This window comes from Halichoeres trimaculatus, unplaced genomic scaffold, assembly GCF_033239565.1.
Source record: "Halichoeres trimaculatus isolate MK-OKI-2021-1 unplaced genomic scaffold, fHalTri1.1 fHalTri1_scaffold_10, whole genome shotgun sequence".
NCBI lineage: Eukaryota > Metazoa > Chordata > Actinopteri > Labriformes > Labridae > Halichoeres > Halichoeres trimaculatus.
In genome coordinates, this window is record NW_027437187.1 from 14,779,776 (window position 1) to 14,804,919 (window position 25,144).

General features: G+C 39.5%; 5 protein-coding genes across 7 annotated transcripts; 4 read left to right on the plus strand and 1 right to left on the minus strand.

Annotated features, from left to right (window-relative positions):
• Positions 1 to 761: 761 nt before the first annotated feature.
• Positions 762 to 10,205, plus strand: agbl2 (AGBL carboxypeptidase 2). Of its 3 annotated transcripts, none has more exons than XM_074678525.1 (24): positions 762 to 847; positions 1,033 to 1,101; positions 1,206 to 1,333; positions 1,690 to 1,863; positions 2,115 to 2,222; positions 2,561 to 2,711; positions 2,807 to 3,062; positions 3,426 to 3,827; positions 3,959 to 4,101; positions 5,433 to 5,592; positions 5,679 to 5,805; positions 5,883 to 5,983; positions 6,088 to 6,200; positions 6,301 to 6,379; positions 6,502 to 6,576; positions 6,851 to 6,970; positions 7,063 to 7,140; positions 7,220 to 7,318; positions 7,464 to 7,551; positions 8,000 to 8,149; positions 8,244 to 8,268; positions 8,364 to 8,548; positions 8,675 to 8,807; positions 8,969 to 10,205. In XM_074678525.1, the coding sequence occupies exons 3-24, from the start codon at positions 1,219 to 1,221 to the stop codon at positions 9,036 to 9,038; spliced, it is 2,952 nt and encodes a 983-aa protein (XP_074534626.1). In that variant the 5' UTR covers positions 762 to 847; positions 1,033 to 1,101; positions 1,206 to 1,218; the 3' UTR covers positions 9,039 to 10,205. The 3 variants fall into 3 exon arrangements, with proteins under 3 accessions (XP_074534626.1, XP_074534624.1, XP_074534625.1); XM_074678523.1 differs by having other exon boundaries at positions 763 to 847; positions 6,502 to 6,627; XM_074678524.1 differs by having other exon boundaries at positions 802 to 1,101; positions 6,502 to 6,627.
• An 88-nt stretch (positions 10,206 to 10,293) lies between these two features.
• On the minus strand, positions 10,294 to 12,848 carry tmem17 (transmembrane protein 17). Its single transcript, XM_074678526.1, has 5 exons — positions 12,619 to 12,848; positions 12,353 to 12,456; positions 10,866 to 10,979; positions 10,602 to 10,745; positions 10,294 to 10,503 (listed from the first exon to the last, which is right to left on the minus strand). Exons 1-5 carry the CDS (start codon positions 12,731 to 12,733, stop codon positions 10,426 to 10,428), a joined length of 555 nt encoding a protein of 184 aa, XP_074534627.1. The 5' UTR covers positions 12,734 to 12,848; the 3' UTR covers positions 10,294 to 10,425.
• Positions 12,849 to 13,431: 583 nt separating this feature from the next.
• Positions 13,432 to 14,892, plus strand: LOC141796900 (tripartite motif-containing protein 16-like). Its single transcript, XM_074678223.1, has 4 exons — positions 13,432 to 13,608; positions 13,695 to 13,851; positions 13,953 to 13,997; positions 14,091 to 14,892. The coding sequence occupies exons 1-4, from the start codon at positions 13,432 to 13,434 to the stop codon at positions 14,609 to 14,611; spliced, it is 900 nt and encodes a 299-aa protein (XP_074534324.1). The 3' UTR covers positions 14,612 to 14,892.
• A 2,166-nt stretch (positions 14,893 to 17,058) lies between these two features.
• On the plus strand, positions 17,059 to 20,194 carry LOC141797032 (E3 ubiquitin/ISG15 ligase TRIM25-like). The gene is made up of 6 exons (XM_074678412.1): positions 17,059 to 17,634; positions 17,722 to 17,817; positions 18,653 to 18,898; positions 19,246 to 19,399; positions 19,519 to 19,584; positions 19,665 to 20,194. Exons 1-6 carry the CDS (start codon positions 17,059 to 17,061, stop codon positions 20,192 to 20,194), a joined length of 1,668 nt encoding a protein of 555 aa, XP_074534513.1.
• A 2,170-nt stretch (positions 20,195 to 22,364) lies between these two features.
• LOC141797066 (E3 ubiquitin/ISG15 ligase TRIM25-like) lies at positions 22,365 to 24,797 on the plus strand. Its single transcript, XM_074678467.1, has 5 exons — positions 22,365 to 22,949; positions 23,068 to 23,163; positions 23,391 to 23,627; positions 23,721 to 23,874; positions 24,152 to 24,797. Exons 1-5 carry the CDS (start codon positions 22,365 to 22,367, stop codon positions 24,679 to 24,681), a joined length of 1,602 nt encoding a protein of 533 aa, XP_074534568.1. The 3' UTR covers positions 24,682 to 24,797.
• The last annotated feature ends 347 nt before the right edge of the window (positions 24,798 to 25,144 follow it).

Consider the following 25,144-nt stretch of genomic DNA (forward strand, 5'->3'; position numbering starts at 1 on the left):
GCTTCTCCAAAGTTCAAATCACTTCTGTTTAGCTTCCTGTCAGTGGCTCCTGATACATTTTAGGACTGACTCTATTCATGCTTGCAATCAGATGTTCTAAATCCATACGTGCCTGTTGTGACCTGAGGTGATCTGCCAAGGCTCTGCTCACCATCACGCTATGAAGGCCGAGGACCAAAGGTGACCAAGCCTTTTCCTTTTTTAAAGGCCCTTTTGAAAATTTATTGTGGTTTTATAGGAGATTTTAGTTGAATGTGTTTAATCCTCAAAATGTTGCTTCATTCTTTCTTAGTATCACGGACAGGAGCTTTCATCATTTTGCTCGTATTTTTCCAATCATTTATTTGCCTTTGTCTTGTGGAGGTTTTTGGCTTTAAAAAGAATATTTAATACTCTTATTTTGTTAACCATTTATACATCTTGTGTTGGAAAGTACTATAAAATAGCTAATTATTATTAATTATTGTTTTTTTCTTTTCTTTTGTGGATTCAGAATATATTAACGACAATATGTCGCGGAAAGAAAAGATAACGCTGCACCGTCAGAGAAAGTGGACAAGGCTTTAGTGCCCGGAAGTGTAATTTTTACGTACCTATGTGCCCCTTTTTACTGTTAATGTTCTTAGGGAGTAATGAATAACAGTAAAATTTTATATCCGATTAAAAAATTTAAATAACTTACTGACAATTTCGACGTTTTTCGATCTTTGTCACGACAAGCCGTCGATCGTCGATACTTTTTTTTCCTGAATGGGTACGGCAACTCCATGGGAACCGCAGTGTTTGTGAGACAATCTGTTGCTAAGTAACATCGCACATTGTCAAAAGACTTTTCCGCTCGTTGTAGGTTAGTTCGTTTCCTTTCCTTTAATGTTTGTTCTTATCGATATACAGAGTTGATAACTGAAAAAAAAGAAATAATATCTCGCGCTCGTCGTGAACGGTGTGCTCAACCAAACACGTCACATGAGCGTTAGCAGTGCAGGAAAACAGATTCATGAATGTGCTGCTGGGACTGTTTATTTCATGCAGGAAGTAGGTCTGGCTGCTGGAAAGAAGCTGAAGATGCTTAATAGAGTTCCCCACCTCTGAACCTCTCAGGTGAGCTTTAAAAAAAAAACATGATTAACAGCTTAAGAAGTTACAATAAAACTCTGCAGTGAACAACACTGCAATAAGACATTGTATTTCTTCTTTTCTGGCAGTCCAAAATTAGGTATGGCTGTTTCTGCTATCAAGAAGTGGTGGATTAACCACCAGTTAGACAATCCAGAGAGCAACGACCCAATCTCTGAGGAAGATGAGGAGGAGGAGGAAGAGAGGAGAAGACAGTGTAAGTGACTTTCCAATGGTTTGTCTGCGCTAAAAATCATCTTAAATCCTGTCATGTTATGTTATGTTATGTTATGTTATGTTATGTTATGTTATGTAATGTTAAATAGGTTGTGCAGTCAACGAATGATCATGTGGGTTCTCTGCTTGCTACTAGATCATTATGTATTACACAAGAGCTTCTTTGTGATTGAGATAATTGAACCAATCAGTTACTGCATAATCCCTGTTTAAATGGACAGGCTTCTTTGACCAAGGCTTACTTCAGGGGTGGATGTGATGAAATATGTATACAAGGCATCAAGTCACAGTCATGAAATAAAAAATGTTGAAGGAGTTGCTCATGTCTCTTGTCAGTATGTATAAACTTGAACCAGGCTCTGAGGACCAATCAGCTGCTCATAGATTTTGATGGTGGTCGACCCATTCTACGTCTCACGGCCCCACTGGACCTGGTTAACTTCCCATCAGTCTTTCATCCACGCTGGCCCATAGAGTGTGAGGTCATCAGCGATGTTGTTCACCACATTGGTAATTTCAAACATTATTTAACTACTGTATGTTACTCATATTCACTGAGGCTTGGCTAAAGGTTGATAAACCAAAGAGCCCTCAGTGATTTGAATTTTTAAAAACATTCCTGCAGAATGACAAGTCCAGTGTTCAGTGAACAGTTCTCCTAAAAAAAAAAAACATGACAGCCCGAACATTGTTTTGACTTGTTTCAGTTTGTTTGCAGTCCATGCTGTGATGTGATAACTCCAAATGCTTGTGTGTTGTAGAGTGGGACCCCCCAAAGCCAGAGCCTTTCTATCAGCCCACAGGGTATGAGAGAGCACCTGTGCAAACAGGGGAGGAGAGGGGGAAAGTGGTGTTCTGTATTGACCATGGTAATCTTTGGAGCCAAAAGCCTTTTTATTTGTTGTGCCACAAATAACATTCTTGGTTTACTCAGCGATACATGATATAATGAAGCAGCAACAAATTCTTAACATAAAGATGATATGAACTTAATTTCTTTGATTAGTTCTCACCATATCTGCAATTTGTAGGATAGACTGATTTTTTTTGTTCTTTTATGTGATTTGATACTTCAAAATTATATTTTAAAATTCAACTTTTCAGATAAACATCAGCACTCAATTAATTTTGCACTAGACTTTTTAGAACCTGGAATAAATTGAGATTTTCTTTGGAACTCTTTTCTTGTTGTATCTCCTCTTTTAAGCCACCAAGCGTCCCTACTTCAGCAGCTCCCGTGTCCGTGGAAGCAAGGGGCCCATCAAGACAGCCACTTTTTATGACCGCTCTCAGTCAGAATTTACTCTGGAGTTTGAGTCACGCTTTGAGAGTGGGAACCTGCTAAAGGCTGTACAGATGTAAGTCTGTATTGTTGTAGCTGTGTTGGTTGTTTTCTTTTGGCTGAGTTACCGTCTCTCTTCTCTCTCTCTTTGTGATTGTCCTCTCCTTTCAGTGGTATCTATGAGTATGAGCTCACCCTGCGCACGGACATGTACACCAGGAAGCACACACAGTGGTTCTACTTCAGGGTGAGGAACATGAAGGCAGGAGTGACTTACCGCTTCACCATCATCAACCTGATGAAACGCAGTAGCCTGTACTCTCAGGGTATGAGACCACTTCTCTACTCTGAGATGGCTGCAAAGGACAGAGGCATTGGATGGCAGCGCACTGGCTCCAATATCAGATACTACAGAAACTACCATCAGGTATGCTAACATTGTACACGGTATCTTTTTGGAATGGGGGGTTGATTTTAACAAGGTTAAATTGAATGTCTACTCTGATTGACTACAAAAAAGTACTTCTATCCAAAATCCGCCTCAGAAAATCATAGGGGTGTATATAAAAAAATGTAAGTAAGATTTTGTTGTCAGTCACTTTTCATCCAGATATTTTATAGGGTGTGTACTAAAAGTCTGAATCAACTGTGAGGAAAGAAAAAAAATCAGAGAAAGAAGCTTCTTCACATTATGAAGCCACAGCGCTATAAAAGCACAGCAGATCAACATGGCTGAAAGATAAAATAGAACAATAACATTAAAACAGAGTAAACATGATTCTCCTTTCAGAACACACAGGAAACCAACAGTGACTGCGACCTCTTGTACTCACTCACCTGGACCCTCCAGTTTCCCTACGACTCAGACACCTGCTACCTGGCTCACTGTTACCCGTACACCTACTCTCGGCTGCAGCGCTACCTGCAACGCATCTCTTCAAACCCAGCAGTAACATCGTACTGTAAACTGCGAGTGTTGTGTCACAGCCTGGCAGGGAACCCTGTGTATGTGATGACAGTGACATCTCACAACGTCAGCAGGGCAGAGAGCAGGAGCAGGAAGGCAGTGGTAGTGACAGCTAGAGTGCATCCTGGGGAAACCAATGGGTCCTGGATGATGGAGGGATTCCTGGACTTCCTGCTTGGAGACTCAGAGGATGCTCAGCTGCTAAGGGACACATTTGTTTTTAAGGTTAAGATTTAAAGCCGTAGTCTCACATCTGTCCAGTTATTTATTATGAGAGAACTAATGATTAGCATGAGCTGAAATGTTGTGAAGTAGAATCAAGCTCTTACTGTATTTCTGTATTTCTGTGGCTGCAGGTGGTGCCAATGCTGAACCCAGATGGTGTGGTGGTGGGGAACTACCGCTGCTCTCTGTCAGGCAGGGACCTCAACAGAAAGTACAAGACTGTGCTCAGAGATTCATTTCCCACTGTGTGGCACACACGAAACATGGTGGAAAGGTAATGAAAAAAGAACACAAAAACCTTTTAAAAGATGTCGACAACTTCTTATCCATGCCCTTTTTTGGTTGATCAGTAATTTACCAAGTTAATGTGTCAGCACTTTCCCTCTTTTTTCTTAAATGTATGAAGACCGTCAGCACTTTCTGATTCTTCCTTTTTCTTAAATGTATGAAGACTTGGTTAAATTCCCCAGCTGGGCATGGGTTCTTTCCAGGTACTTGGCTTCCTCCCATGGTCCTTTAACATGCTCGTCAGGTTGATTGGTCCCTCTAAATTGCCTGTAGGTGTAAGTTTGTGCCTGAATGCTTGTCATTCTCTAAATGTCTCTACATGCGTTCCATTTATACTCAGAAGTCAGAATTTCCAAGTTCCAAGTGGTAACGCCCAGAGCCCTCTAAATAATCCCCATCCCTCCAAAATAGAATGTAAAAAAATCTTGATTCTGCAATGCGATGATTAAAATAACAAGTGTCTATAAAAGTTGTGATATAAGACAACACATACTAGTATATTCCAGTCAAAAATAGCAATTATTGTAGATTAAAAAAAAAGTTAATATTTACTGAAAAAACTCTGCAGACGCTGTCTCTCAAGCTCGGGATCATTCAAACAGACTGACAGCTATGGCTTGTTTGGAACTTTTAGGAGCTCCATGAACCACGTTACCACGTGGCGGCAAGATCAATGCGTGTTGCAACTCTCTCTTTAGAGGACTCTGGTAAGCCCTGTTGGAATGACCCAGAGGTCGGATTCCCAACTTGAAAGTTGAAACACCCACACCACTCCCAAGTTCCCAGTAGAAAATTCCGAGTTCAGGGGCAATCAGAAATTAAGCTCCTGTTCATTCATTTTATTTTCATATTTCTGACTAATGTTGGTCGCAATAAATCAGCCGTATATATAGCATTATTCGATGTTTGTGTACAGAAATACTGCTGGCACGGCAAGTTTTTCCATCTTGGCAACTGGAAAACTTAACTCAAGATGACGCTATTCCCACTCCCGACTTCCCAGTTCTAAGCACAAATGGAACACAGCTGTAGCCCTGTGGCAGGCTGCTGACCAGTTCAGGGTGTACCTCCCCTTGTTCCCAGTGACAGTCGTGATAGACCCTGGGACTTTGAAAGGGAAAAAGCTGTAAAGATAAGGGGTGGATGAAATAAGTACACAGAAGAATTAAAAAAAAGTAGCTGAATAACAACAGATATGTATTTCAAATAAGCGAAAAATCAAAAGAGTAAAAGAGTCAACATGGAGCTAAACATGTAACTTTCCATGCTCTATATTTTTCTTCTACATTCTCATGTCATGCTTTATACTTCCCCCAGGTTAATGGCTGAAAGGGACGTCATTGTGTACTGTGACTTTCATGGCCACAACCGCAAAAACAATGTCTTCATGTATGGCTGTAACAGCAGGGGTGATGCTGCCCTGAAGCTGCATGAAAGAGTCTTCCCACTAATGATGAGCAAGAATGCCAGCAATAAGGTGACACAGAGCTCCAAGTCAGCACAGAAACTTTCAAAATGTCTGTTTTATCTGACTTCAGTCTTAACATCTTGTCCCATTTTTAGTTCACCTTCAAGAGCTGTAAGTTCCGGGTGCAGAAGAGTAAAGAAGGAACTGGAAGAATCGCCATGTGGAAACTTGGCATTAAAAATAGCTACACAATGGAGGCTACGTTTGGAGGCTCCACTCTTGGTAAGTTTTCCCATGTGTGTGTGTGATTTTAACTTGAGTATTTTCCAGACGAGTTCTGACGTCTAATGATCTAATAGGGGACAGGAGAGGGACACACTTTACAACCAGAGACCTGAAGTCCCTTGGCTTTTACTTCTGTGACACCTTGTTGGATTACTGCGACCCTGATCCAGCAAAGGTGAGGGACAGAGCACTAGAGCTTTCTTTTCAGACTGGTTTTTATATCTGTGCTTTTTGTGTGTGGTTAGTTTTTTTATGTTTACCCAGTGCCTTCTATTTCAGGTCAGTAACTGTCTGACAGAGCTGGCTGTGCTGATGAGGAAGAAGGTCACAGAGAGGCTGGGCAGGGATTTTGCCTCTGACTGTAACATTTCTGTGTCTGACCTGGAAACCAGGTGATAAAGACATTTTTAAGTAATCTTAAGCACACAAGCAGATAGGGATAGGTTTACTGTGCTATTTTCCTGCTGAACTTTCCCTTGTTTGCGTTTGTAGCACCAGTGGTTCAAATAGTTCTGAATCTGATGGACCACCAGTTCATTTACTGAACGAGCCCCCAATTCCTGACAAGGAGGTAGGCAAATTTGGATTGGGTGATCAGTTTTCAACTTCAGTTGAAATCAGTTCACTTTTCAAGTGTCTCAATCATATCTTTTTGGGTATCAAATTTTCAAAATGTCATGCTTTTCTCTGAAGTCCGACCCAGAGAGGAGGAGGAGGAAGAAACACCTGAAAAGTCACAGAGAGAGGAATAGGCTGCGAGCAGAAAGGGTGAACAATAACACACGGCCAAAAATCCTACAATGCAATGCCACGAAGATGGTAAAAATAACTGGCTCTAGTCTGAATACAAATGTATATACAATTTTACAAATGAGCATACCAACACCCTTAACATCATTTGTACTATTTGTGGCATATTAATAAGTTATGGGTTGGCAGGAGAAAACAAACAAGATGCCATTTGGGTGAAGAGATGCATAGAGTCATGAACTTACGTAAAAAAAAAAAAAAAGAGATCAATGTTCTAATGTTTCTTCTGCAGCAAACTCCAGAGAAGATAAACAAACACCTGGGGAGTCATAAAGAAAGGAACAGGCAGCAAACAGAGAGAGGAAACAGCAACACGCAGCCAAACAGCCTGCAAAGCAACATCAGAAATACTGTAAGGCACAATGACACATTAAGAAGTGTTGTGAACTGTATTCAAGATTTTGTCAAATTTCAATAAGACTAATTAAGAAATGATGTTTACAGGAGTCTGACATGCCTGTGGAGGACTCAGCTGAAGACAGTCTTCAGCGGTCTGTAGGAAAATTCAGGAAAAAATGGCAGGTAGGAGGCAGAGTTTGGGGGGTTGAGACAAATTTAATGTGTAAAGGATTTCTTTGCTAACATTTTAGTTTTTGTGCAGGAAAATTGTCTGATAAACAAGTCTGTCATCCCTCCTGCCACCTCTCACCCTGGGGAGCTCACTAAGGTGACTCTGTGGCAGGGCAGTGCACCAGTCCAGGTAAAGGTGATGGGCTCAATTCATAAAATCATTTTTTTTCAATAATGACTCTTTTGGCACATTTTGTGTCCCGTTCACTCACATACCCTTTGTCAGTTTTATTACAGATCCTTTTGAGACTCTTATCAATACTTTCTCTTTTTAGGACGACTCTTTGCAGAACATGAGAGCTTCATACCTGTACTGCAAAGCAAAACTATCCCTAAACCATGGCTCATGCACACCTCACACAGGTAATGCTCATTTTATCTGAAATATGTTACACAGCGACAGTTTCATTCAGTCTTAACTGATCTTAATAACCAAGGTCAGTCCTGTGTGTGGGATGTTAGAGGTCATTGAAAATCAACTCTTTTTATATTTTTCATATTTGAACATTTTCTTACCTTTAATTAAAATGTGTAAGTAGAATGCTTGTTTATTTTTTATATTATTATATTAAGCTCGCTTCCACAACTGTTTTCCTTTCCACTTAAAAAAAACCTCTTAAGTTATTACTACATCCTGGTTTCATTGGTTGGTGAATCTGAGAAAGTGAGATTTTTGGAAAACCCCAGAAGATTTTTGGATTTTTAACTGGTCCATATCATCCAGACATTTGGGAATGGCCTTATAGTGTTTTTCATGCTGCCTTTAGCTTCCAAATAACAAGAGGACAATGTGTGTGTTTTGCTGTGACAGATGGACCAGTGAGAGGGGGGTCACAGCAGTGGAGATGCTCTACTCAGCTATTGAACCTCAATCCTCCCCTCCCAGCTTCACCACATTTAACACATTCCAACCAGAGACAGAACTGTCAGGCATCCTTAGTGTCTAATACAGTCCACAGAGGTTTGTCATGTTTGTATTTCATAATTTTCGTAATCTCCTACTTAGTTTAAATCAGGCCCTAATTGTAGTGTATTGAAATATATTTCTCTCTTAGGACTGCGACCTCCCCTGTCCCAAAGGTAAACCTCACAGTCATGGTATCTTTATTAACAGATGCTGTATGTAACTGTATATTGAGGTATTCAAAGTTCCTACTGTGTTTTTTCTTTGGCAGACGTCTTCCGATTTACATCCAGAAGATTCCTAACAATAAATTACATTCAAGTTTTACTACCAAGAAGTCAACCAGATGGCATGTTTTAGAGAAAGAACCAGACTTTTTGCCAGAGGATTCTTCCAATGAAGATGTAACAGAGACTAAGCAGCACATCAAGGGGCAGGACGGTGATTCCTCAAAAGGTGCGCCACTAATTCATGAAATTAAAATGATATCTCGAATAAATTTGAAACGTGCCTCTGGATTAAGCAGTGCTAGTTATCGCCATCTCTTGCACCAAATTATTCCCCTAACCTTGTCATTTTCAGAGGGTTTGTCCCATTTGAGATGTGAAGAGCTGGATCTGAGTGAGCTTGGCCCTGATATTCCCCTGAGAGAAGCTGGATCACATAGCAGTTTATTTGAGCCTCCTCTAAAGGGAAAAGACAAGAGAGGGAGAAAGTAAGTTAACTTGTTGGCCTCTTGAGTCCTATCTCTGTCATTTTGCTGAATATTCATGGAAATGTTCTTGTTGCTGTTAGTTGCATGCAGTTTTTCGAACATCATGCATACGAGTTCCTTTTTATGAACTTCTTTGTTGCATTTTTTTCCAATTCTCCCAGGCTGTGCAGCGGAACTTTGGAAGACAAAATGTATGAGGGGGTACTATCCCCTGTGTCTGAACACTGTTGACAAACTCTGAGCAGGCTACAGCCTGAAGATGCTGAGCATAGTCCCGCTGGAAGGGAACACCCAAAAACTACAACTACACAGAAAGCAACAGACACAAGATCATCGCAGTCAACTCCCACAAAGAAACAAACACAAATCTTTGTGCAATAAATGCTGCAGACAGAATTAAATAAAATTAAAGTATGAAGCATACATCTTTTTATTTAGATGAAGTAATATGTGATATGTTCACTTGCGGCCGTCTTCTTTCCCTGATCAAACTATATCATGTGTTGAGCCATTTAACAATGAGGGTTTTATTTTCTGTAATATTTTGAATACATCATTTGCTGAAGCATAGTAGTTGATGCCTGTTTGCTGTCCTTAGCAGCTCCCATAGTCATGTGACAGGCTGAGGAAATGAAGTGTATTGTATTTGAAGTTTTTGTGCTGTTGTTAAATAAATTAGCGCGGCGCCCTTCACAGTTGTTTTACTGTAAGCACAGAGGCCATATGCCAACACAAGGAGTACAACATTCCTGGCATCACTAAGGAGTGGTTATAAAGAACAAGTGAGTTCAGAAATGCAACAGAAGGAAAAAATAAGACTTCAGAAAGCCACTACATCATGCAATGTTTACACATGTCCAAAACCGGAGTGTCTTTTTGTGTTGAAATTCTAAATATTTGTAGCGGTGGAAGTCGATAAATTTCACCATCATTCTCACATTTCTGCTGGTACTGCGTGTCTTGTCCCATACAAGAAGTCCAACTGTAGAACTGGAAATACAGAAAATGTGTGTGTGTCAGTATCTATATGAGCAAGACACTAAAAGAATCACTGCTGGCTTCTGGCTTGACATGTAAACAACACAGTTTGAAAAACTTGATATCTGTTTTATCATAGAAAGACTGTTTTGTTGTCTTTTGTTTTGAAAAAAACTGTAAGATTTTTTTTCACAAGAAGAAAACTTTTAAGTGTTGATTGCAAGCTGCCTGTGAGTCTTGGTTCCAGTTTAAGATTCCTTAACACTTGAGGGAAAAAAGGAGGAATAGATACAGACACTATTGGCTTTGGCAGTGAGCAACACTGTCTGTATCTGTATGTAGCTTCAGTTTTGAAAAAACGATGACAATTATTTTTTGTACTTGTTTGACTTTAATTATTTGTTACTTTACATTTATACTTTTAAAAATATATTTATAAAAAACATGTTCACTGGAGAATCATCAGATAAAATTATCAGCAAAATGAAACCACAGAATATAAGGACAAACAACTTTCTCAAACACTGTCCTTGATAATACATTTTTAGGTATGAAACATTCTGTACATGTCAGGGTTTTCTTGTGAAGTCTCAAAGACGTGATGTAAGCTGGTTGACAGGGCATTAAATACAGCAGAGCTTCAGTTGAATTGTCGGAGATGAAACTGGCTTTGTGTGTATCTGACCATGTCCCGTAGTGTCACAAAACCAAAGAGGGCCTGTGCAAACCAAGGAACAATAATTGGTTAAGACATATGCATGGAGTGGCAACAGTTGAAATCAAACATCCAAGCTAGTAAAAGCAGTTTTTTTGTACCTGTGAGAGTATAAATAAGGCAAGAACTATGTGAACGCCCCTCTCCAGCGGCTGTATCAGAATGGCTTCATTAAAAAGCTGAAACAGGATTAATGGAAACTGCAGCAGGATGGTAAGCAGCCAAAACCCAGCCAACTCTGGGACCTTTCAAAAACAAAAAAAAAAAAAAAACATCACAGGACTAACAGTCTCTGCCAGTACCTCTCTTTGTAAAAACTATGCTGATCCATTCATTTCCTAAAACATGTGTAAGTGTTGAATTACCTTTTCCTGTAGGTTCCCAGCATAACCAAGAAAGAGTCTGATTGCCTCGATCAGAGTCATTAGGAGGAGAACTGTTACAAGGATGAACTTGTAGTAGTCTGTCAAGACAGGATACTGGAAGAAATCATTATTAAAATCAGTGCGTAGTGGAGCTAAGTTCACATTCATACATCTCATTCAAACAAGCTCAAATTTTCTTTTTTTTCTCAGTTTAACCATCTTTATTTAAAATTAGTCCAATGAAAAAAAAATTCAGCTCAATTTTGTTTACATTATTGTGTCGCAAAGTATCAGTTTGTTGAGCAGTTATATATCACAAATACTTTGATTTGCTGGTTCTCAGTCTTGCATTTGAACCGTCATTCCTGGTAACAAAAAATAATAATGGAGCAAGTGGTACATGTTGCATTAGAGGTGTGAAGAAATATTAAACACATTACTTTGACCTGTGATAAACTATTGATATTTCAACTCTTTGTATCAAAATTTTTGTTAAAATAAAAATTCATATTATAGGTGAGTTTGAATCATAATACATCTTCTGCACCCCCACTGCAGTAGTATGTTGCCCCTAAACTGTATAATAAATATAATCTCAAAGTATCTTCAAAATATTTTATTCCTAAACTTGATGATGTGGGTTTTGATGCCGTAAACATCAATATTTTTTGGTTACACCAAGTGACATTTATCCGTTTTACCAAGTGACCCCGTCTTCTGTTATTTGCAACTAAACTCATAGATGACGTCATTCCCACTCCCAAATGTCACAGCAGTGTAAGTGACAAACTCGACGCATTTTCTGTTTTCAAGTTATGTGTATGAATGAAACACTGCATCTGCCTTTCATTATTTCAAACACAATAAAATAGAAAATTGTTTTCAATCAAATAGCAAACTGTGTAGAATATCGCAATATATCACAATATTGTGATATTATTATATCCTGTCCCAGGTATCATGATGCATATCGTATCATGAGGCTTTTGCCAATATTCATCCCCATGTTGCATTACACTAATACTTATAATCTTTCATCAGGAGATAACAACATGTTTGCGTGAGTAGGACAGGACATATACATATATGTTTCTGGTGACAGTTTACTGCCTTTGTGAATTGTCTTGACTTAATGTGTGATGCAGAGGAACATATGTATTATTTGATGGAGATCAGGGAGCATGGCTGAATTGAAATAGTCTCTACGAAGAATATAAAACACCTTCAATCCTTCATGCATACTAGATTTTTGCTTGTAAAAAGGTCATCTACTGCAGATTGCTCTTATGTATATTTTTTGTAAGACTGTGGTTGCTTTGGTTAAGTGGCTGTTCTGAGGTTAAATCGTGAATGAAAGTCAAGGACTGTTTTGATAATGTAGATAATCCTTACAATCTTTTAAAATATACAGTGAATATTTATTACAGTCTTTATGTAAGTGTTGGGTATGTGTTATGTTGCTTTCATATCTCTAATAAGCTTTTAACCTTGAGATGCAGCATAACAGTTTCACTGATCCACCACAGGGGGAAGAACCACATGTTAAAGTAGAGAGACATCTGGAGGGGGAGACCAGACAGGACCCGCTTGCCTGAAAACAGGAGAACGACATACATTGAGAGCATAAAACCCCAAAACTCAGTAACATATCCTGTCAAACTGTGTACTATGCCGATTTTGACCATAGTTGGTGAGCTAACTACGTAAACGTGCGGGTTATTCGATCATTTCAGTCGCTGTGTTCAGAGCTTACCGTGGGACAAAAACGTCTCATTCTCCTTTGTAATAGTTTGAGTCCGAGTCTGGTCGAATAAAACATTCCGAGAAAAGTCTTCTAATCGTCTTCTGATGGTGTCGGGCAGCTCCATGGTGTAAAATGCTCTCTGCTCAACACAAACATCACCAGAGTGGTAAATACACCACCGCTAGCTTCCTCAATGCAGACACCGAACGCTGCTGTCGTCTCCTAGGAAACCAATAAAGTCTCGCGCTTCCCCTAAATCTCGCACGAGCCCGTATCGTTGCTTTGGCTGACTGCCAACATATGCCCCTCATTCTGTTCATTCAAAAGAGAAGGAGAACATAAATGTTTTTAAGCAGACTGGTCCTCTGTCTTAAAAAAAAAGCGATGCACTCTGAAGCAAAACATGAAAAAATGTAATAATCCTTGTTTTTGTTCGTAAAAGTGAGAGTCCTCTGCAATAAATGTGATATTGTTACATTTATTGGGCCCTAAGTTCCGTCGAATGTACGTTAGAGTTCAGTTAGCCTGCATGACATTTTGATTTGGGAAGTACCCACTTTCGGAGAGAAAGAAAACACAACAACACTTTCAGTCACACCCTGCTTCGTTTTCTGGGAAAGTGAAAGTGAAGGAGTTCAGTCGCGAAGATGGCAGAGAGCTGTGAGGATCCTTGAATGAAGTGCTACATTTTATTTAAGGAGCTTATTTTTCAGATGGAAAATAATAATAATCCTAACTGAATAGCACCTTATTGGCTGTGCATATCGGCAGAAATTTTCATATCTGCCGATACCAATAAACGTGTTTTTAAGCTTTTAGATGATGGCAGGTAAGAGGCGGAGCGCTGTTAAAGAGCTGATCAGAGTTCAGGAGAAGGCTGCAGCCAGCAGAGCTGATTCCCTAAAGGGGCGACTGGAGAGGGAAGTCTCTGATCTGAGAAAGAAAGAGGATGAACTGACACAGCTGTCACTCACTGAGGATCACATTTTTTTCCTGCAGGTACAGAGACAGACATATACAGGGATGGGTAAGAGAGCAGGATGCGTTCTAATGCATGCAAACATTTTCTTTTTATGTGTTTCTAGAACTGCCAGGATACTTCTGTCCATCCACAACCAGATGTGTCGTCTGATTCAAACATCCATCTACAAACAAATTTTGACTTTGTGACAACAGCCATTTCAGATTTAAAAAAAAAGATGGAACACCTGAGGAAAGCTGTTGATGAAATGTCTGAAACAAGTAAGTAAATACATTAACTAAAGTGATGTGTTCACAAAATTAGCAGTACAGTCTTCTTTTAACAACTGGCTTATTAAAATGAATTTCTTTTGCGCTTGTAGTTCAAGTTGATACTGAACCAAAGACAAGAGACGAGTTCTGCCTTTGTGAGTATATGTTGCAGCATGAATGCTTTTTAATCAATTAGAGCTCCTCAGTTTATTTAATACACCACTACAAATAATGTCTCAAATTTTCAGATTCCTGCCACCTCAGACTGGATCCAAACACAGCCTTTGAAAACCTTCTCCTTTCTGAGGGAAACAGCACTGTGACCTGGGTTAAAAAAGCCCAGAAGTATCCATACCACCCTGACAGATTTACTAAGTATGACCAGGTCCTGTGCTCTGAAGGTTTATCTGGAGTTTGCTACTTTGAGGTTGTATGGCGGGGTCCCAGGGTTGAGCTTGCTATGTGCTACAAGGCAGCAGAGCTGGAAGAAAATGGCTTTGGATACTCTGACCAGTCTTGGTGCATTTCCCTTTCAAGTTCAGGTTGCAACTTTTGGCACAGGGGGATCAAAACCAAAGTATCCAGCTCATGCTCCTCAATTATTGGGGTTTATTTGAACCATAGCACAGGCACTCTGTCCTTCCACAGTGTGTCTGATTCTGGTGAAATGACCCTCCTTCACAGAGTACAGACCACGTTCTCTCAGCCTCTTTACCCAGGATTCATGGTCTCCAGAGGGGGCTCCCTCAGGATTCTGTTACCTAAGTAGACAATGTGTATTGTCACAGTTGTATAAGGTTTGCACCAGTGTCACTGTATGATCATGTTCGGTTAAGTCTCATTACTCTTCACAGTGGAACAATGTTTTTTTTTATTTACGGCCTGTTGAGGGTGAAAATAATAATAATAGCTCGGCAAGATTGTGTTTTCAGTCCATATTCATTCACACCTCATCCTGTATCGTATTTATTTTTTCTGTATACTCTACATTTGTTCTAAATAGAAGTGTTAGCAAAAAGAATCAATTATACAAGATGTTCAAAAGTGTCTGCCCGATGCTTTTAGGGTAACCACTTTTCTTTTAACCTAATCTAATAAATCTATCATTCATCATTTCATGCTTTTTTTGATGTTTTATTTTATTTTACTTCATTTGTACATATTAATGTGAAAATGGCTTGATTTGACAATACAGTGTGTGAATGGGAATATTGGGCAATGTTCAGTAATCAGATTTTAGATTAGGGACGCACCCAGGGCTTGACATTAACACTAGCCAACCGGCCAAATACGGGTGGATTTCGGCAGTGGCTGGTAACACCTCCGCTCCCACTGGCCACTTTGGAAATTCTATCTCAAACATGGAGCAGAGAGACAAACAAAAAGATGACTCTGATGATGAAAGCTCTGAGGAAATTTAATTTACCTCTCCTTCATTGTCATTCTCATGATAAAAGAAATGATTTTCTGATTACAATCGTTACTAAATATTTAAGCAGACAGCGTCTCTTGCTGATTTTTTATCAGTTCAATTAATCCCCTTTACCATTTTATTATAAGCAATAACAAACTACTATTTTAATTACTATGTCTTAATAGACTGCATATTTTCATATGAAAGGAGCACAATGTTACGCACAACTTTATCAGAGCTGAATACCTGATTAAGGACCTGTGGATTTTAACATTGATGTAGTCTTGTTTTGAGTGTGCATAGGGGTCATGTACATTTAAAGAGGCTGTAAATCTTTTCTAAGTAAACTTTAGCATGTCATCATCGGCTTTAATCATATTGAACATAATTATCCAACAACAAATTGTGGCCAGTGAAAATACTGAGTGGCTAGTAACTCAGGGATACCACTAGCCACAGTGGCTGGTGAGCAAAAAAGTTAATGTCAAGCCCTGGACGCACTGATATGAAAATTTTGGCCGACACCGATTCCCGATATTAATATTGTTGTTATGGCTGATAACCAATATTTACTGTTATTGATGTTGGTAAAAAAAGAAAAAAAAAACAAAAACAGTCAGAGATGATGTGTCGAGGCAGTTCAGGAAGAAAGCGTTGCACAATCTGGAGAAAAGACGACCATGGAAAGGAATCAAAGAATGGAGTGCCCAAGATGAATGTGATCAACAAAGTATGTTTTGTCTGTTTTTGGATCAAAAACAGGAAGAGGCATAAAAGAAGAGAGTCCACTCTTCTTAAGTAGTTTTGGTGTTCACACAGTTACAGAAAACAATATTGTTTGGGTGTTGAAAGATCGTTCAAGATGCTCTGAACAATTATCAGCCAATACCGATATGTTAAAAAATGACCAACATCGGCAGATACCGATATTGATACCGATGTATTGTGCATCCCTATTCTACGTTATAACCCTCCCCTGCTCACCTCTCATGTTCGTCATATATTTAGGGCACTCAATTACAGCTATCAAAAACAAAATAATATTTTATGTTGAAGTGATTATCATCAATTCAAACATGATTATGGGTATTATATTTAATTTATTCAAAGTCTGTCTTGCTTAGTGCCTCTACATAATACAAACTTGACCTTTTAAATTAAAGCAGGTACAGTGAATGTCCTAAATGCACTGACACCTGTTCCTTCAGGCTTGTCTACTAAACTCACTCCTTCCAATATCTCCTGTTCCTCTCAGCTGTATAACGGGAATAAAAAAGTTGCTTATATACTATGTTCAAAAAGATTTTTAGGAAGAATATACTGTTTCTCTTGTTTTCTATATATCTCACTTGGTTTTGAACGACACAAGTAACTTGTAGCTGGGTAAGTGACACTTAAAGTGTTACATGAGATACGTGTAAGTGGGTTCTTATGAGAATTACGGTATGACTTTTGGACTCATACAAAAAAAATCCAACTCACAAACGAGGAAGTTGTTATACATTTATTGTTGCTTTCTCACTTTAACTCCATACTCCATACTCGTGGGTATGAGATCTGCTTTTGCTTTAGAATCGCAAAAGGGAGCTTTACTATTTCAACCTGAGATGAAACAATCTCAAAAACAATTCTTTTTCTAAGCGGTAATCTGCTTGTAGAGTCTTATTCTGTAGTTGAACTTTGTGTTGAACACTCCTACAAACAGCAGCCAATCTCTCTGTGGCTGTAACCACAGTGTAAGCGTCATGCCCCTCCCTGTCTGGATAGAATGAAAGAATCTTTATCAGTTGTAACTGAAGAAAATGGCTGAGAGTCAGGAGCTCTTCGAATGCTCAATCTGTTTACAGTTACTGGAGGATCCAGTGACCACGACCTGTGGACACACTTTCTGCATGAAATGCATCAACTCTTTCTGGGACATAAATAAAATGGGAGGATACTGCTGCCCTCAGTGCAGGCAGACTTTCAGCGAGAGGCCTGGCCTGAAGAAGAACACACTGCTAGCTGCCCTGTTGGAGGAACACAGAGGGAACAGCAAAAGTGCAGCCACTGAAGCTGGTGACACTTGTGCTGGACCTGAGGATGTTCAATGTGATGCTTGCACAGAGAGTAAAAGAAAAGCGACCAAGTTCTGTCTCGTGTGTCTGACCTCTTTCTGTGAGACTCACCTGAAGCCTCACTTTGAAGTGCCACCTCTGAAAAAACATAAACTGATCCAGGCCTCTGTGAGGATTCAAGACCGCATCTGTGGCCTTCATGACAAACTTCTAGAGATCTACTGCCGCACTGATCAGCAGCTGATATGTCTGCAGTGTGTAATGGATGGACACAAAGGTCATGACACAGTGACAGTAGCAGAAGAAAAGTGTAAATTTGAGGTGAGAAAATATACTGATGTCTTTTTCATTGCCTGGTGTTAATGTCACATAGGTCCTGAAAAGCTCCTGTTATTATGTTTTTGACAGAGAAAAGTGGAGCAAACCAAGCAGGTCATAGCCGACAGAGTGCTGTGTACAGAGAGGAAAATGGGGGAGCTGAAGCATGCTGCAGATTCCATACGAGTGAGTGTCATCCTCTGTTCAGTAGTAAATTTCATTCATAATATCATCAGATTGTTGATCACTATTTACAGATGGAGAAATGTGTCCCATAAAGTTAAACAGATGTTAAACAATTTGTTGCAGAAAACAATGACAACTTTTCAAACACTGTCATAGACTCACCAAGTGGTGCACAGTGTTAATGGCTATGAATGCTTGGTGCAGCTTTTATGGAGAATGGAGTTTGTCCTCAATGTAGAGAAAATGCATTTGAAGGGAAGGGAACCACAGTTTGGTACGTGCAGACAGAAGAAGGACAAATGTAGTTAGGTGAAGTATGAATTTGAGCTTTTTGGCCTATGTCCTGAAAGATGTTTCAGTCCTTTTAGCAAAACTTAGCATAAAGCATTGAGGGCTAATCTCTGTCTACTCAGTGAAATTAAACATTAATATTATGTAGTAATCAAACTTAAGTGTCTATGATTTTACAAATTTATTGGGGTCTTAATGTCCAGGTTGTCAGACAACTATACAAAATTACATTATTACTATATTACGGATCAATCTTGTTGATAAGCTGGTAAATAAGGCCCTTTTTATCTATTCATGAAAGAGGTGTTTATGCTTTTTTTTCTCATATAAACTTCACTAGAAACATTTTATGACTCTGTAAAATGACGAGCAATTCCAAAGTTATTTTTGTGACCCCCTTTTGGTTGATTCAGCGACTTGTGACCAGACTGTCAAATACAAACCTTGGAAGTGATACATCTCTCAAAAATGTATTACTGTACTTGCAGAGTAAATGAACTGTGAACTGTGAAACTCACAACCAGTTCTTCGTGTTTCTTATTAGGTTGCTGCTTGGGAGGTATGTGATGAGTTTGAGCGTATGTGTACAGAAAACATTCGCTTATACACTCGCTGTGTGGAGAGGAAGTGCTCTGAGATGAGAGAGAAAGCAGGGGGAGCAGAGAAAGCAGGCGTGGACTGGACCAATAAGCATCTCAAAGAACTAAAGCGTGAAGTGCTGGAGCTGAAGAGGAGGGAGGAGAAACTTAATCAGCTTTCACAAACAGAAGACCCAGTTCAGTTTTTTCAGGTGATGACCGGTCTCTTTGGGTTATATCCATCATAATCACACTTTGGTTGGTTTAATCTGACATCACACAGATTATATTGAAATGTAATTACAGCATATGTGGCTAATTTCACAGCTGTTTCCAATTTACTGACTCTTAATTGATGTGCTACTGAAAGTGCACTTTAAAATGTAGAAAATATGAGTCAGTCATCTGTTCATATTTCACACACATCACTGTCAGTCAACAGCTACTATTAGCATATTAGCATATTAGCATTCAGTCCGTTTCATTTATTTTTATGACCACGTTAAAAAACCTTTGACTTTTTTTTTTTTAAACTCACATGCTTCTTTGCTTTGTGCAGGGTTTCCAGGCCCCGGGTGACCTCCCTTCGACGTACCTTTCACAAAAGAGCCTAAACAGGCTGGAGGACTTTGTTAAACTACAGAAAGACAAATTAAAACATATGCACAACAAAGAGAAGGACGATTTACTCAGTCATTCTGAAAAAAATGAGTGTAAGTATAAACATATTGAATACTTTTTCTAATTTTGATAGGTTTAGTCCAGCCAATCCATCTCTACAAAATAAATTAAGTAAAGGGTGAAATAATTGTTTTTCTTTTCCTTTGCTCAGTGACAAAAATTCCAAGGAAGCAAGAGGAGATAGTATCAAGACGACATCTTTTGAGAAGCTGCAAACGTAAGTTCAGTTTATATCAACATATATTAATATAAACGACAGCTTCACCAGTTATATGTGACGAATCTCTTTCTCTACAGGTGTCAGTGTGGAGGTGGATCCAAACACAATTGTTGCATGCCTCTGTTTGTCTGACTCAAATGATGAGATATCCTGGGGAGGCAAAGACCAGGCTCACCCTGATCACCCTGACAGATTCACCTTCTACCACCAGGCACTGTGCAAAAGAGGCCTTAAAGGGAGCTACTACTGGGAGGTGGAGTGGGATGTTGGGGTTGTGGACTTGGCTGTGTCATACAAAGGCATCAAAAGGAAGGGCTCAGGGAAAGATTGCTGCTTTGGTCACAACAGTCTGTCCTGGAAATTAACCTGCTCTTCATCCGGCTGCACATTTTGGCACAATAGTCTTTACAAGAGCCAAATGCCTCCAGCTCACTCACGTAGAGTTGGCGTACATCTTGATTATGAAGCAGGAACACTGAGCTTTTACAGTGTTTCTGAACCTGACAGATTGTCACTGCTTCACCAGGTCCAGACCAGCTTCACTGAACCTGTGTATCCTGGATTCTCGGTTGATTTAGGTTCAACACTCAAAATATGCAACTTCTAACCACTCTGTATTATAAATATGACAAGCTGCAGTTTTATGGCTCAGGGACCAGACAAAGCATACAAATTTTAGCACAATACAAAATGTTTTATGAGTTCGTACTTAGTGAGGGTGTATGGCAGACAGCCAGGTACTTTACTTTGGTAAGTTTCTTAGTTTTAGATGGTATTGTATTTTGTATTTTAAAATAAGGCTGAGAGGGTTGATTCATCTCACGGTGTTCTGTTTTGTTTCCAGATTCTACTTACCACACATTTTAATTGTATCCCACTGCTTGGTTTATTCACCAGATTGAATATGTCGGTTGCAGCAACTTCACTCGTAAATTATTTTTGTTATTTTTTTATTAAAACTAACAAATGTGTAATATTTATAAAATGACAAACATGTGTAAGATAACAGAGAAAATATCATAGTGTGCATTGACAACTGTGTTGCCTTGAGATAGCCCTCATAGCCCCTCTGTTCAGAACGCTCTGATTTAGTGGGCGTGACCTTCATATGTAAATGAGTCACTGCTGATACCGCCCTGCTCTTCCACGTCACTGAGAGCGGCGCCACGAACTCCGAGTGCACAATGTTTAGAAAACAGTGAAGCATGTTTTACCGTAACATTACAGGCTGAAACAACGGGCTAACCGCTAAAGTTAGCATCCTGAAGCTAACACAGAGACAGGGGGACACTGAGGAAAAGCTCTTACATCTGCTCCACAGCACACAGCATTTGAAATACTCACATTTCCAGGGTTCGAGGTTTGCTGGCGGATGGTTGGTAATGCGCCTGGATTCAGGACCAGTCTATTCACTAACCCTCTGTTGTACTGTCCAAAGTTGGAAAAGTAGTCAGACGTGAAGTGACTAGCACACACATGCACAGGTTTACTGAGTGTAGCTGGCACATTTCCTTGATGAATGAACTCCAGCCACTGAGTCTTGTCTTCTTCTGAGATGGGAAGCTTGAGCATGGAACTATGTGGCTGTTTACAGCCAAAAATGAAGCAGTGATGGCTCTTCAAATCTCTCCAGCAGCGGGGAGAGAAGTGGGCAGGGTTCGGGGGGTATTTGCTCCAGTGGACCAATCAGATCAGACTTGCTCCTGATTGGTCAGAAAAGGGAATCGCTGACATTGGCAAATCCACAAAAATCCAAACAGTTTGTTTTAGGTCAGGATTTTACATTCACAAGCAGTACTAAGTGCAGGTTTTGTCATTAAATATCACATTTTGTGGGCTGGAAGGAAAGACAAAGACCCACAAATTTCACTAAAAGACCTGATAAAGTGATTTTTGCATAATATGGGACCTTTAATGTTATTAAGAAATACAGCGTGTATTTTCAGTTTTAAATTTTGCCATTGAAGTCATTAGTAAAAGCAGCTTTAATGAAAGTCATATTCACACATATCACAACCCAAAAATGAGGCACACCCTTTTTGAAACCGTTGCAGAGAAACTGGCCTGGGCTTTCATTATCTCTAAGATACATTATATTGACACTCTGTTATCATACTGGTTTAGTACGTCACCTCAGCCATTCCTCTACTCATTCAAATTTCTGCAGCAGGCAAACAAGAACAGATACATTTTCTTAAAGGCAGTTGACTATCTGCTCCTGAGTTGAGTCCTGCTTGAGTTGTTGGTACTTGGATCTCTGTAAATAATAGGACAAAAACAACATTTCACACCTGAATGAAATGAATTAAAAAACAGTTTAAGGCACATGTTGATACCAGTCAGCAATGACTGAGCAAGTTTCATGTCTATGCAAGCTTCGATAGTGAAGATCCATTGTTAGAAAATAAAGTTCTTAAAAAAGAGACTGAATAGTGAAACACTTTTTTTGTGGGTAGAACAATTCTGACAACCTGTTTCTTTAATTGGTTATAGAATTTTGTTCAGTGGAAATATATATAAAGAATGGCTTACAGTACAGATTACATGTTTTACTTGCACATGTAATGAAATAAACCTGACTATATTTGACAACTTTAATTAGAGAATAATCAAAACCCTGATCTTGTATTTAATGTTCCACCCTGCCAGTGTTTTTCTGACCCTCCCAAAGCCACAGACAGCCCAGTCAGCATCTGTACAGACAGGAACAACTGGCAAACACGCCCCTCCTTCTTCATACAAAAGAAAAAGAGCGCTGTTAGTTTGGCGGGAGAAACATGGCTGAGAGTCAGAGTCAGGAGCTCCTTGAATGCTCAATCTGTTTACAGTTACTGGAGGATCCAGTGACCACGACCTGTGGACACACTTACTGCATGAAGTGCATCAACTCTTTCTGGGATACAATCAAACAAAGAGACTACAACTGCCCTCTGTGTGGGGAGACTTTCAGCGAGAGGCCTGGCCTGAAGAAGAACACACTGCTAGCTGCCCTGTTGGAGGAACACAGAGGGAACAACAGCAAAAGTGCAGCGGCTGAAGCTGGTGACACTTATGCTGGACCTCAGGATGTTCAATGTGATGCTTGCACAGAGAGAAAAAGAAAAGCGACCAAGTTCTGTCTCGTATGTTTGACCTCTTTCTGTGAGACTCACCTGAAGCCTCACTTTGAAGTGCCACCTCTGAAAAAACATAAACTGATCCAGGCCTCTGTGAGGATTCAAGACCAAATCTGTGGCCTTCATGACAAACTTCTAGAGATCTACTGCCGCACTGATCAGCAGCTGATATGTCTGCAGTGTGTAATGGATGGACACAAAGGTCATGACACAGTGACAGTAGCAGAAGAAAAGAGTGAATTTGAGGTGAGACAGACAAAATGTATTTATTTATCTTTTAATTTAGATCAGACGGGTGTTTAAGTCAGATATCACCCAGCCTTATTTTATGTATAAATATCTGTAACACTTTTTATTTCACTAGAGAAAACTTGATTGGACCAAGCATGAAATACTAGACCAACTGCTGCATTTAGAGGAGGAAAAGGTGAAACTGACCGAGGCTGTGGACTCCATCAATGTGAGTGTAATTAACAATAGTCTTTTTTATCTTTTGGTGTTCACTTATTTTCTCAATTATTTTGTGTCATTTAAAAACACTTTCTTTCACCTGGGCATTGCATGTCCATGCATGGGCCACTTCGTTGCATATCTTAAGGAAACATCGACATCTGCTGCTCTGTGAGGGTTAATACCTGTACATGTAACCAAATGGAGTGTGGACTTATGTTTCATGTTTTCCACAAGGATGCTGCTTGGGAGGTATGCGATGACTTTCAGAGACTGTGTGCAGCGCACATTCGTCATGTAGAGAGGAGTTGCTCTGAGCTGGTAGATGAAGTTGGAAAAGCAAAGAAACCAGGAGTGGACCAGATCAACAGTCGTCTCAAGAAACTTCAGCATGAAAAGCGTGAGCTGAATCGTAAAGTGGATAAACTAAACCAGGTTTCATTACTCAAGGATCAGCCTGTTCATTTTCTTCAGGTGATGAATTGCTCCAAGTCCATAAAAATGTTGTAGCTCATTTTGAGAATACATACTTTGATGACTTAGGGTACCAATATGTGCTTTGTGCAGAACGTCCAGGCCCTGGGTGACCTCAGTGCTTTCACAGAACGACCTGAGACTGGTGACCTGCCACCAGGGTTTGTCGATGCACAGAAAAAGGGAATAAGACGTGTAGTGAAATCTGTGAAGAATGATGTTTTCAGTCGCTTTGAAAAAAGGGAAAGTAAGTATAGATGATTTGGATTTCTAAGCTACACATTAGGTGTGATCTGGTTTATTGTTTCTTACAGTGTATCAAAAATAAAAATCATCTGTCTTTTACAGCTGTGTCAGTACATCACAACCTGCCTGATCATTTTCCAAGAGGGCACATTTTGAACAAGTGTAGAAGTAAGTGTGATGTAATTTGTTTATTTTGAATCTCCTCTCATTAAATCATAACCTGATTTTAACATACATGAATGCTTAAGTATTAAATAAGTGCATCATTTCCCCTGTAGAACACAAGGTGAAGGTGGATCCAAACACAATCGCTGCATGTCTCTGTTTGTCTGACTCAAATGGTGAGATATCCTGGGGAGGCAAAGACCAGGCTCACCCTGATCACCCTGACAGATTCACCTTCTACCACCAGGCACTGTGCAAAAGAGGCCTTGAAGGGAGCTACTACTGGGAGGTGGAGTGGGATGTTGGGGATGTGGATTTGGCTGTGTCATACGAAGGCATCAAAAGGAAGGGATCAGGGAAAGATTGCTGCTTTGGTCACAACAGTCTGTCCTGGAAATTAACCTGCTCTTCATCCGGCTGCACATTTTGGCACAATAGTCTTCACAAGAGCCAAATCCCCCCAGCCCACTCACGTAGAGTTGGTGTACATCTTGATTATGAAGGAGGGACACTGAGCTTTTACAGTGTTTCTGGCCCTGACAGATTTTCACTGCTTCACCAGGTCCAGACCAGCTTCACTGAACCTGTGTATCCTGGATTCTCTGTTGATTTAGGTTCAACACTCAAAATATGCAACTTCTAACCACTCTGTATTATAAATATGATGTATGATCTGCAGGACAAGCTGCAGTTTTATGGCTCAGGGACCAGACAAGGCATAAATTTTTTTTTCTCTTTGTTAAATAATTGAAAGATTTATTAGGGGAACCTTCTGTGGCTGATCCTCTACATCTTATGTTCAAACAAAGTCTGGAGTGAAATGTTTAATTTAGTGATTTTTAAGGTATAACAATTTATTTAATTTTTTTCCATGTTTTTAAGAGTTTTTTAATGCTTAAGTGATAACTACTGCTGAGTTTAGTCTGCATTTTGAAATATGGAACAATCAATGAAGCTATGATTTTGCTTTGTGTTTTTAAAGGACAACACCTTTTCTTTGAAGTAACTATAGGGTTTACTCCACCAACATTTTTTTTTGACACAATGAAATACATGTTTGACCAAATAGTGCTTTTATTTTACATTTTCAAAAAACAATAAATAAA